A 13,113-nucleotide genomic window follows, 5' to 3' on the forward strand; every position below is an offset into this window, starting at 1 on the left:
AGTATAAATGATTAAATAACACCAACTCCAACAGCTTAAGCTTTTGGAATAATTGGTTGTTTCACATGGATATCAGAGGAACAGGTTCTGGGTTCAATACTCACAACTCCTCGATATTAAAAGTCTACGAGTAAGGCCAGCCCATAAAAAAGAGGGGCCACACGTGAGGGGGAGGCCAACCCAAAAAAAAGAAGGGGCCACACGTGAGGGGGAGTGTTGAAGTATAAATGATTAAATAACACCAACTCCAACAGCTTAAGCTTTTGGAGTAACTGGTCGTTTCACACTCTGATTTGTGATTGTTGAGGATATTCAGGCCATTCTCAGAGTGCTAGGCATTTTGGTCTGGGTTGAGTAATTTGTTTTTTGACCTTTTCAGAAGAGGAATTTGATTTGGTGTTTAGCTTCTGCACAAATTATGACTGCCTGCTATCACCATTGTCTTCTTAGATTACTGTACGATCAAAGGTCTAGAGTCATCCAGAGAGAGGGAACATGCTAAATTCAGCATGCCCATATCACAGGTTTTCTTTCTATTTCCTTGCCATTTGACATGTCCTTTCTTCACACATGGTAATGCTGTAATGGTAGAGATTTTACCATTAGTTTTAAGGGTTATTAGCCTTTTTCTTTTTCATATTTGTGACCAACACCAGTGGTTTTGTTATAAAGGGAATTGATATGATACTCCCACACGGGGGAGGGGTTGCCTTTTAGTTTTACATGTTTATGTCGGCCAACTGCTTTTAGAAAGAAATGGAGCCTTACTAAATGTCCTCACATAAAGGAAGATGATAAATGCCCCCTTCCTGTCTGCCAAGACACCCCCCCTTATGGCAGCATTTCCATTCCCTTTTGTTTGGCTTTTATGAAAAAAAAAAGAAAAAAGAAAAAAGAAAACGACTGCATGTTTTAGTATTTTACAAACAAGAAGAGGTGAAAATGCTGGAAAAGGGGATGAAAATATCATTTCCATATGGTACTTTGTGTGTATCTATTTTTCATACAATATATACACTCGCATATTTTTCAAGGAAAAATGCACACGTGGATAAGTCAATTCAGACCGTCTAAGAAACGTGTTTTGAAACGTTCCAGTCAAAAGAAAAAGAAACTTCAGGCTCTGTTCACTTGTTTTTCCGGGAAAGGAAAAGAAAAGGTTTCCCGGAAATCTGACGTAGCATTAGGAAAAGGTTTCCCGCGCCTATTCACGTGCGCAGGAAAAGGTTTCCCGAGAAACTGCTTGCCCACCTTTTTTCACTAGTTTTCCCGAGAAAGCAAATCCGACCAAAATAGTGGGATTTGGTTTCCCACACTTGTGAGAAAAGAGACATTTCCACATCATTTTTGGCAATTTCCATGTCATTATTGACATTTTCCACCTAAGCTTGTTACTTTCTCAGGAAAGCAAGTGAACACCAGAATTCTATCTTGTCAAGGTCTTGTCAAGGAAAAAAGAGGCTGTTTTCAGTGAACAGAGCCTCAAGGAAAAACGTAAAAACAAAACCCTCCAAATTCCGATTTTTACAATGCTTATCGAGGTAACTAGTGGCCCCACTATGTATATGTCAGGCTAAAATAGGATGCCTCATTTGAACAATCCAAATGTCTTAAATGAGGGAAGCACAAGAATGAGTGTTTAGGGGCACCTATCGAAGGATTGCGTAATCAAATGCAGATGCTGCGATTGGGCGCATCAGATGGTCCAGATTATTTGGATAAATTACAGGTGGGCCCAATCACACGATGGTCGCGTGTAATTTATTCGGATAGAATAAATCACAGGTGGGCCCAATCCGCTCCGCATTACCTTTTTCTTACACGTAGGGAAATGATATATATATATATATATATATATATATATATATATATATATATATATATATATATATTCGCCCTTTTTTTTTTAAACCTTGGAGAGCTCTCGCTAGTGTGGCTGTCCTCAAGGTGGCAAACGGGCCCGGAAGGGCTCGCGGGCCAGGCCTAGAAGGGTTCACGGGCCGGGCCAGGCCGTTCAATCACATTTTTCAACCAAAGGACTTAAATATCCAAAATAATAATAGTTCTTGGATCCTAGCCCTACAATCTATAGTGGACTGCATACTATGGAAACGTCTATAGATCTGAGGGTTCGGGTCATCCAATGAAAATGATTTTTGGGGTAAATATGCGGCCCATCAAATGGATGGCTTGGATCATCCTATGGAGTAAACCTCATACTTTTTGAAAAATACTTTACTATACGGGCTAACACCATATTACATGTATATCGTGTAAACTCATGAGTTTTATATGGAAAAGTGATATATATATCTGTCACCTTTTTAGTAATTATCTAATGGGAAAGTGATTATCTAATAATTATTTTAATCTAATGTGACAGGTTTACACTAACCCATCCATATCTTAACTAAGTTAGGTGTAGACACCAATGAACCAATATTATAATCACAATGGGTTCACATGGTAATTTCACATTACCATTCTCTTCAATTCAATCTATTCATAGGCTCACAATTTCAATGTGGCAAACGGGTGTGGGGCAACCAACTCAGAATGAATACCTTAATTTTTAATAAATTTTTCTTTGAGACCTCCCATCTTTATAAATTTTTTTTAATAGGGTTGCTATAGGAAATTACTAATCACTTTTGGATAAAAAAAACTTGTGCCATGCGTCAAAGGGATGATAAACATAAGTACTAAAAAAGCCTTCAAATAAAATTGTTGGAGGGGGTATTTTCGAGATTTTATGAAATATATAAGTTTTGGACGAGAATACCCTCCAAACTAGCCATTTGAAACACCTTTTGGGGGGTATTCTCGGGTTTTTTTTTTAAAAACACACACGCGGGGCATGCCGTGCCGGGCCGCCCAACCAAGCCCGGCACGGCCCTTTTGCCACCTTGAGCGGTCCCAAGTAAAAATAGAAGGACGAATATAAAAAGAGAGATTGTATTATGAGGATTATGCACCCCCTTTGACTTCTATAATACGCGAGGTGCGTATTATGAACCCCCTTTCACCTCTTAAAACTCTCCCCACCTGTATCGGGCAGTGCGGATAAAAACAAGCATAAGGGGGCAAAAATCTAACAAAAATATAAAAGGCTTAACCATCTCTCTCTCTCTGAAAATCTTTCCAATATTTTCGGGTAAATCAGGAAAGCTAGTCCGATCTCAATTTTATGAAATATATAAGTTTTGGACTTGATGTTATTGTTATGCCTTTTTTTTTTTGCGTGATTATCTGTTTTATATTAATTTGTGATTCATTTATAGTTCTTTTGTTAATTATCATTTTCGATTATTAGTGAATCTTTTGAGACGATATGAGTCCGATGAATTTATTGTTTTGGTTTTATGTTATTATCATTATTCTTCTTCTTCTTATTGTCATTATTGTAATTATTATCTTTTTTTTAATGTTTTGTTTACATTTTGGATGATTTAAATGCTTTTTCAACTCATGTTGATGTTGATGTGGTTATAGGAATTGGATTATTGATTATTATCTTCATAATCATATGATTAGAATATGTATGAACAGCAGAAGTCGATCGGATGTTGTTCAATGTGTAATTTTCGTATTGGGAACTGATTTTGTGATTTCTTATTCGAGTTTGTAATTAGGAAGGGATTAGTAAGAAGGCTGATCAGTAATTTTTCTATGTATTTTTGCATTTTTATCGCGGCATTTTGATTAAACGGCAAAATCTTGAACTAATCCTGAGATTTTAAAAATATGGTGATATTTTCATTTTTATCATAAAATATCGCGATAATATCAAAAAAATTTATTTTTATCGTTTTTCCTGATATAAGCCTGAAAACAATAAAAAAAATTATATCCAGAGATTTTCCCTTGCCGAGAAATTCCCATGGACGATATTTGTGACAGGTCATTTTAATGTGTACTTTATATTGTGATTGCACTTTATAGTTTGAATTTATGATTAGGAAGCATTCAAACAAGTTGAATCCGTTGGATGATTTTGAATGAAAAAGTCTCTCTTCAGTAGGGAAATTGTCACTATATGTGGCTCTATGCCTCTATCTGTATTTGAAAGTGGGGCCATTATCCTTATTCTTTTTTCACTTTCTATTTTACTTGAGAGTATTTGATATGTTCCAACAACAACTACCTACTTGTGTAAAAGCTTTATTTTTATCTTATAAGCTTTAATCCGGATGTTGAAGACATTGAGGGTGTGCTTATTATGCTCTAAGGCTCTAAGCTTTAACTTTAATGTTGTCAGATTGTTCTGAATGGTTTATCTTATGATTTGTTTCAGGATACGAGTAGGGGTACACTTTGTTGAATAATCACCACTTTGTAAGTGAAGGGATGAGTATCCATCAAAAAAACTATGGGAAGCCTTCCCCTGGTATGCAGATAATCCATGTAATAGTTTTAACTATTGAATTGTGAAAGTTTAGTTTGTTCCATTTGATTGATGATTATTTTCTCAATGGTAGTGGTTAGTTTTCAACTTTATGAATAACATTTTTTTTTTAAATTAAAAGTTTTTCCATCAAATATGATATGGGTATTTTAGGAATGGGAAATGCTGGTGGTTAGTTTTCATCTCTCTTCGTGAGCTTTCCTCAAATTTTAGCTTGATCGAAATAATGAGTGGCCGATTCAACCTAGCTACAATTCTATCCAGCCTATGAACAACAAATTATGCAATCTTTCCCCTAAATTGACAAGACTTGCTCAACATTTACCGAGTACTTGAAACTTCAACCTATGCAAAATGCTCTTTTGGGGACAATACATGAGAGATATTGATGCAAAATGGAAACAATTGGTTGAACCACACTAGTAACAAATAAGAAATGATGTGATAATCAGAGAAAAGTTATTCACAGGGGCAGCTCAAACATCAATCTGATTCTGCTAAAACTAATCTACTGATTATATGACTATATGCTTTTAATAGTATTTGTAGATCAGATCATTACTTTTGGTTTTCATTTTAATAAATATGTTGCACCTTACTCTACAGGCAATTTAAGAAGATTAAAAGAGCTTTTGCTTCAAAGTGATAATCGCATTTGTGCAGATTGTGGTGCTCCAGATCCTAAATGGGCGTAAGTACTAATACCATCAGAATTTCTACGTACAAATTACCACTGTAACTATCAGTGCTACAGATGCCGCTATTCCCTTGTTTGCAGAATTTCGCATTCCATAAATTTCAATTATCCTTGGATGAGTTGATAGATGTCTGTATCTAGTCTTATGTGCACTTCGTATGGCTTCGGGCTTCCTTGGGATTGAGTCATTTCTCAAATAAACAAGAATTCCTGTTGCTATTATTTAAAGGGGAAAAATACAGTTACACCCCCTCAACTTTATGGCATTTTCAACTCTAACCCTGACTTTTAAAAGTCACTAACTACACCCTCTGAGGTTTCAATTTGCATAAGGTAGAACCCCCCTTTTGAAACACTATCAATGCTAATGAAGACCCCATACCCCCCCTCCAAACCCTATACTTGAATCCAAACACTACCAAAAATACAGTGGGTTCACATTGTTTGGATGATTCAAAGCGTTCATTTGATGGCCCTGACATAGATAGGGTATGCCCAAAAAATCAGCTCCATAGGATCATCCTAACCCTTCGATCTATGGGCGAACAGTCAACTGAGGGGGTCTACCTTATACAAATTGAAACCTCATGGGGTGTAGTTGGTGACTTTTAAAAGTCAGGGTTATAGTTGAAAATGTCAGAAAGTTGAGGGGGTGTATCTGTATTTTTCCCTATTTAAAGTTGATATGTTTTACAATAAACCTTATGATTATAAATATGCTCTTGTACGACTGTCTAGATTTTCTTACCAACACCAAGTTCTTTTTATTCGATGTTTGTTCACCAACTCATTTACTTAATTATGTTTCTTAGAATTCTTAAAAAATTGTGAGCCGCCAAGAAGCAAGAGCTTCATAAGATACCCATATCTTTTAATTGTTCGTGTTAGTTTACTTTAATGTATAAGCGGGTTATTTTCTTGAACATTTTCTTTTAATTGTTCGTGTTCATGTTAGTTTACTACATAGTCAGTTTTATTTTCATAGCTATGCTTCAATCTTGTGACATGAGCTTGACTTGTTTGATTGAATGCTATTTTTTCCCTTCCGATATTTGGTAGAAACTTTATTGATTGAAGAACAGAAAAAAGAAGGTACAGAAAAGGTACAACATAGTAATTTAAGAGAGGTGTAAAATATCTTATTATTAAGATGGGCTAGTGATCCCATCCTTAGCCATAGAAACCTTAAATCTTGTTTTCCTTCCTATTAACACGGTTGTAGAAAACATCAAGGGGAATCAAAGATCATGGGTTAAGGATGTAAACCATTTATACTTTTGATGACCTATAGTTAGATAAGGATGTTGCTGGAGAGAGTACTTCTGATGAGGAGAGAAAAGAGTTTGTTTCTTCATCACATGGAGGTCGACCAATGTACATACACACACAACTCTCTCTCTCTCTCTCTCTCTCTCTCTCTATATATATATATATATATATATATATATATATATATATATATATATATATATATGAGAAAAGGGTTGCTGCGCTCGAGTGCGGCTAGGCTTAGCTGCGCTCGAGCACAGAAACAGTGGGGTGATCCTAAGCATTCATTCGAAAGGCCCCATCATGGATGGGGGGCCTACCAAAAATCAGCTCCATTGGATCACCAATGGGTGTCCATTTGTGGGGCCAAAAATGGACAGATACTGTTTGTCCACAAATCTGTCCATTTTTTGCCCCACAAATGGACACTCTAAGGTGATCCAATGGAGCTGATTTTTGGTGGACACCCTACCCATGAAGGGGCCCATCAAATGAATGCTTTGGATCCCACCCAAAATGTGGCCCCACCCTGTTTCTGTGCTCGAGCGCAGGAAATGCATGCTCTCTCTCTCTCTCTCTCTCTCTCTCTATATATATATATATATATATATATATATAAGAAAACGGTTCCTACACATGTGTAGATAAGTTATCTACACACTAGCTTAAAATACAGTGGGGGCCACATTATTTGGGTGATCCAAACCATTCATTTTTAAGGCCCTCACATAGATAGGGTGTCCACAAAAAATCAGATCCATAGGATCATCCTAACCATTTGAACTGTTGAGGCAAAAAATGGACTAATTTGTGAAGGTTTAAAGACATCCATTTTACTTCCACAAATCGTAGGGTTGGGATGATCCTATGGATCTGATTTTTTGTAGACACCCTATCTATGTGAGGGCCTTTAAAATGGATGGCTTGGATCACCCAAACAATGTGGGCCCCCACTGTATTTTAAGCTAGTGTGTAGAGAATTCTCTACACATATGTGTAGGAACCGTTTTCTCTCTCTCTCTCTATATATATATAGGGAAATGATTTTAGCACTCCACTCCTTTGATATGTCGCAAAAGCTTCCTGTCATTTTGTTTTTAATGGGCATTAGTAAGAGCTTTTGGGAAATTGTAAATAACCTTTGACAGCCCTTTAAACGCTAAAAGACAAGAAGCTTTCGCCACATATCAAAAGTGCGGAGTGCTAAAATCATTTCCGTGTATATATATATGTGTGTGTGTGTGTGTGCGTGCGTGTTTCACAAGACAAAAGTACCTTTAAGTTCTATTTCTAAAAACTCCCCATGAAGCTGATATGTTCCCACAGCTTGTCTAGTAGGGTATGATGATGGTCAACTACTAATCCTTTCGTGAATACGCCTACTTTCGTTGTTGACTTGAAACATATGCCAGTACAAGTTCCCATCTTCCACTTTCACCCGTGCAAAGTGATATTTGATCTCAACATGTCCGGAAGATACCCGGAATGTGTTTGGGAACTTGGTCGACTTTAATAAGTGGCCCCAAGTTAGGTAGTTAGCTTAGTTTCTTTTATCCGTTCACTCAAGTCATGCTTTAAAGCATAGTTTTAAAAACTCCCCCACATCATTGTGGATTCCCCCAAGTCGTCTCCCTTTTACCTTATTCGCGTCCTGCGTTTTTTCCTACGGAATCAATAGAAACTCCTTTGACTCTCCCAAATTATTACCGCGTCAACCGAGTACTTGACCACGTCGTGTCGAGTCGACTAGGATTTTCTTCGGCCGCATTCCTCGCCACATCTGCTTTTTTAAACACTGCTTTAAAGTGTTTTATGTTATGTTTTGTATGTCTACAATTTGCATTATGATTCACATTTTGAGGGGAGTTATTATTTATCTCATTTTGAAAGGGTTTGTAATATACTTTTGATTATTGAAAATTGCAACCTGCTTTGGGAGGCACAACTTGCCATCCTTGCTATTTCATGTTTAGGATTTGGCAAACCCTGCTGTTTCTCTTTCTGAATATGTTAATCTCACTTTGTATTATTCTCGTGCATTGGGGTTGAGAATGCTCTAGATTTGATCGATTATATTTAAGATCTGTGTATCGCCAACTTGTCAGCACCAATTTACATGCCTATTTAACTGCATAAGTTATATACAGTATAGTAAACTTCAAATATTATAGGTCCCCTACTATGCTTCATTATGACTGGTGTTTTCATGCTATCCTTGTTTTCTTCTCATCTTTTCATTGAAAACAGCGGTGTGCTAATCAGTCTACCGTTTGACATACAAAATTTATCTAGCAGATCCACTGTTTGACATACAAAATTTATCTAGCAGATCCAATGTCAATTTTTGCTAAACATGAGATTTTCTCGTCCAATGTTCTTCCAACTTCCAACAATGGATGTATAGTCTTTCATGTCAGAATCTTGTTTGAGCTTCTATTTTAGACTTTTTATCTCATTAGTGTCTCCTTTAGTGATTCATCGACGTGGACAAGAAAAAACACTATACGGGTCTTTGTTTCTGGAATGAACAAGTACTTATTTTTTAATGTTAAACTAAAGCTAGCAAGCCCAAGGTTTTAAATGTCAGTTTTGTTATTCATGTCAGTCATTGTGGAAATGGAAACATATTGCAAAAGTTAATGGAAATGCATGCAAATGATGGAAATGTAAGATGAAACTTTAGGAAATGCTAGAAAAGCTCCGATAGATGCTTAGAAGTCATCATATAAGCAAGACAGCCATCGATAATGGTTTAATAAGTTCAAACACCTAATGACATGAGTTGCCGCGCATGCCTGGAACAGTAAGGTCATTTCTAAATTGAAAACGTATACAACTATGACTCGGGCCCGGGATGGGAAGAGAAGCACTTTTTTCTCCGGGCCCCAAGTGAAAAGAGGTGAATGAATTGAGGAGAATGTCCCTTTCCACTCTGTCAGTTCCTTAAGGTGAGTGGAGCGAAGGGATTTGATGGTGAATTGTATTCGTCTAGCTAATGGTGCAACACTTTAGTGGATTAGCTGGTATCCTTCACCTATTTGCGTCACGAGTTTTTGAAAAGAAAGTCTAGTGTATATTGAGCTATGTAAGTCACGGAATAGAGAACCGTTGTGTCTGAGTCTTCAGGATCCGTTATATCGTAATCTGCAGGTTCAGCAAGCCTACGCTTGCTGCTCCATTCACCATTCAAAAAAACCACACTCCATTCATTAATTTTATGAAAAGTACAATATAATGGAGTACAATATAATAATGGAAATTTAAACATTGTTTCTGACATCGTGCCAGAATTCAATTTTATTATAATAGTATGAATTTTGAGCATTCAATCTTGATTACTTTCAGGTCAGCAAATATTGGAGTATTCATATGTCTAAAATGCTCTGGTGTGCACAGAAGTCTTGGTTGCCATATCTCAAAGGTAGCATTTATCTAACTTATTAGCGTTGCTAAACTATTTTCTCATATTCATCATCATTTGTTTCTTATCTTATTTTTTCTTCCGTTTCAAAAATTTACAAAATTTGTGTACTTGTTCTATTTTTTTTGTTCAATAATTTTGTTTTTATGCCATTCATCGCATGCATAGGGATGGTGTATATGATGATTCTATATTCCTTATGGATTAATGATGTTTTAATACAGCTTTTGTATATTTTATCAAACTGTCTCTTGTTTAATAGGAACTTAAAACTGTTCAATTGACAAATGTAATGCATGTTACAAAGTTCAACACTTATTTAAGTCCCTAATATGATTGATTTTTCCAAAAGGAAATGTAGTAGCAATCTTCATATGTCTTTGTCTCTTTGTGCAATAAAAAGATCCATATTTTTAATTTCTCAAATTTTCTTCTTGTACCTTCAATCCAAAATGTTTTCTTAACTCTTTGTTATCACTATTCACTATCATTCAGGTCTTGTCCGTGACATTAGATGATTGGTCTGATGATGAAATTGACTCCATGATTGACGTTGGTGGAAATTCATCTGCTAATGCAATTTATGAGGCTTATCTTCCTAGTGAAACTAAAAAGCCTAGGCCAGAGACTAGTCATGAGGAACGCTTGAGTTTCATCAGGTGGGAAGGCTCCACTGCTCAAACATGTACTGCAATATAGACGTGTGATATAATGGGATAATAGTTCATGTTGTTGCATCTGTGATTGTTATATAGGTCTAAGTATGAGTTGCAAGAATTTTTGAAACCAAGCTTGCGGATTACTTCTGGAAAGACCTCTGTCAGTGATTCTCAGAAGAGTTTGGGTAGTTTTAGCATTTCAGACACATCACAAAGAATGGTAATTTTCTCACCCTTCTATTTCTAACTTTTCTCATTGATCCTATGTTGTGAGAAAATTTTTGACATGTCAAGGCATTGGTGTTCTCATTTGCAATATTGTGGATATTTTCGTTTTGGTAGTTGTAACATAATGAACGCTACAACGTGGGTTCTACTGGCTAGTGAGTATTATGGTGAAAACCCTGTTGTAACCATGTCGTAATGGGAGTGTTAGCAGGCAGGCATGGTAGAATTCATTGGAGTGATGAAGGTTAAAGTGATAAAAGGCACTGATTTAGCTGTTCGAGACATGCGAACCAGTGATCCTTACGTTGTGGTTGCTATTGGTCAGCAGGTCAGTTATGTTCCAGAAATTTGTTTCTCTTATGTACTACAAAGTCACTTTTTAGCTCGAACCATAATTCCATTCCCCCCTTTTACCTTCCACTCTTTCAGGTACCCTTTTGGGTTGGAAATAACTGATGACGATTTTAACAAAAACTCTAATTATTTGCAAACTATACATGACATGAATGCATTTGCAAATTGCACACTTGCATGTGCACGTACTGTTATTCACATGCACATTATATCAGTTGATTGTTCTGTAAACATATCCCTTAAAATTGCTGCTTATTGAGAATGTGTTTTTTCACATGTGTATTAGTAAGCAAAGGCCTACACTCAAAATAGCATGTAATAAGCACGCACAGTTCTGCACACACCCATTATATCAGGAGATAATTTGGTATGCATATCCCTTAAACTTGCTGTTTATTGAGCATGTGTTTTTCACTTGTGTACAAAGTTACATAGTTTGGATTTTGGAATAGTTTGGCGAGACAATTCTTTGAAAAAATTGGAAATTTTTTGAGAAGAGCTTGGAAGAAATTTAGGAAAATGCATTTTTTCTATTTGCATTAGGTATACCTAGTACATTTTTCTATTTACATTATGTGTACCTACTATTTATCCTTATTTTTTTCAAGTAGGACAATGGATGAATAGTTAAGTGTGTTTGCTTGCTAGATTAGGATGTGAGTTTAGTTTTCACTACAATATATTTTTAATGGTTTTGAAATACACATTTGATTTACAATTGACAGATTACTCGTCATATTCACATTTTATTTGTAAAAGTCGCATTTAATTCGGAAATGTGTGGATACTTTAATTATTGAATTATTTGGAATTTAAACATGCACCACAAAAAACAACCACGATTGCTCATTTGTAGGCATTAATTCTCTTCCATATCAATGAAAACATTTGGTGCTCTTATTTTTTGTGCTTTGTAGAAAGCACAAACAACAGTGATAAAGAGCAATCTGAATCCAGTTTGGAATGAGGAGCTTATGCTGTCAGTTCCTCATGATTATGGGGCCTTGAAACTGGTGAGTCCACATAAGCCTTACCGCGAACGAATACTTCTTTATAATTTGTAATTTTGCTTCTCCATGAAAAACCTGCCTCTCTGTATAGCACATACAAATAAATAATCTACTATACTGAGTTCAAAATGTGTGGGTTGTCGCATAAATAGGAAGTGTTGTTATTCAGCTGCCTTTGGTTCTTGCAATGCACTGATGTCACTGTGTATCCCTGTCCAATTGGAAAGCTGTAGATAGGTGGGTAAAACAAGTATTAGAGAAATGGAGTTCATTCAAGACCTGTGAAGGAACAATCAAACCTTTGGATGAAATTTTTATGCTTTTGACTTCTGCATGACAGCACCCACTGGATGGTTCATCTGCATCACATAAGTAGGGCCAACATTTAGTTATCTCATGCTCTCAGATGGGTGTTTCTCCTTCTTCTTTTTTTGAAAACATTTCATGAATATAATCTTAAACTTACTGATGTTTCTCAAGCAGCAAGTGTTTGATCATGACATGTTCTCCGCTGATGACATCATGGGCGAAGCTGAGATCGATGTTCAGCCGTTGATCACGGCTGCCACTGCGCATGAGGACGTAGGCATGGTCGAAGACATGCAGATCGGAAAATGGTTGAAGTCTAATGACAATGCCCTCATTAGAGATAGCATTATAAACATTGTTGATGGCAAGGTAAAACAGGAAGTCTCACTCAAGCTTCAGAATGTGGAGTCTGGAGAATTAGAGCTGGAATTGGAATGGATGCCTCTTGACCAATAAGGTTTTTATTTTTATCTTTATTTTTGTCAACATTTAGTTGTTTAACATTTGTTTTTATCTGTTGGTTCTGTACTCGGTTAATCTATTAAAATTGATTAGAATTGCTTATCCAATACAGTTCCCACCCAGCTACTAGCAAATACAATTTTTTTTTAATAGTAACAACTTTTATTAGATTGTATAATTGGAAAACACATCAGAGGGGGCAAAGCATTCCCCCAAATGCAAACAGAATTTACATCCACACACTGCTTATACAACAAAAACCAACACTTCCCACACATCTGTTGGACACCAAAGCTATA

The 13,113-nt window shown here is 36.3% G+C and overlaps 1 protein-coding gene across 1 annotated transcript; it reads left to right on the plus strand.

Annotated features, from left to right (window-relative positions):
* Positions 1-3,008: 3,008 nt before the first annotated feature.
* LOC143854815 (ADP-ribosylation factor GTPase-activating protein AGD12-like) lies at positions 3,009-12,921 on the plus strand. Its single transcript, XM_077364919.1, has 9 exons — positions 3,009-3,154; positions 4,295-4,387; positions 5,012-5,096; positions 9,717-9,792; positions 10,288-10,451; positions 10,548-10,671; positions 10,891-11,007; positions 11,951-12,046; positions 12,527-12,921. The coding sequence occupies exons 2-9, from the start codon at positions 4,348-4,350 to the stop codon at positions 12,806-12,808; spliced, it is 984 nt and encodes a 327-aa protein (XP_077221034.1). The 5' UTR covers positions 3,009-3,154; positions 4,295-4,347; the 3' UTR covers positions 12,809-12,921.
* The last annotated feature ends 192 nt before the right edge of the window (positions 12,922-13,113 follow it).

The sequence above is a fragment of the Tasmannia lanceolata genome, unplaced genomic scaffold (assembly GCF_043159265.1).
Source record: "Tasmannia lanceolata isolate RefF3 unplaced genomic scaffold, GAP_Taslan_0.1 ptg000020l, whole genome shotgun sequence".
Classification (NCBI taxonomy): domain Eukaryota; kingdom Viridiplantae; phylum Streptophyta; class Magnoliopsida; order Canellales; family Winteraceae; genus Tasmannia; species Tasmannia lanceolata.

Bases quoted from the DNA above. Each gene is read 5' to 3' on its own strand.
- LOC143854815 (XM_077364919.1), top strand. From the start codon at position 4,348: ATGAGTATCCATCAAAAAAACTATGGGAAGCCTTCCCCTG. The intron at 9,793-10,287 runs GTAGCATTTATC...ACTATCATTCAG, and splicing joins TTGGTTGCCATATCTCAAAG to GTCTTGTCCGTGACATTAGA. The intron at 11,008-11,950 runs GTCAGTTATGTT...TGTGCTTTGTAG, and splicing joins TGGTTGCTATTGGTCAGCAG to AAAGCACAAACAACAGTGAT.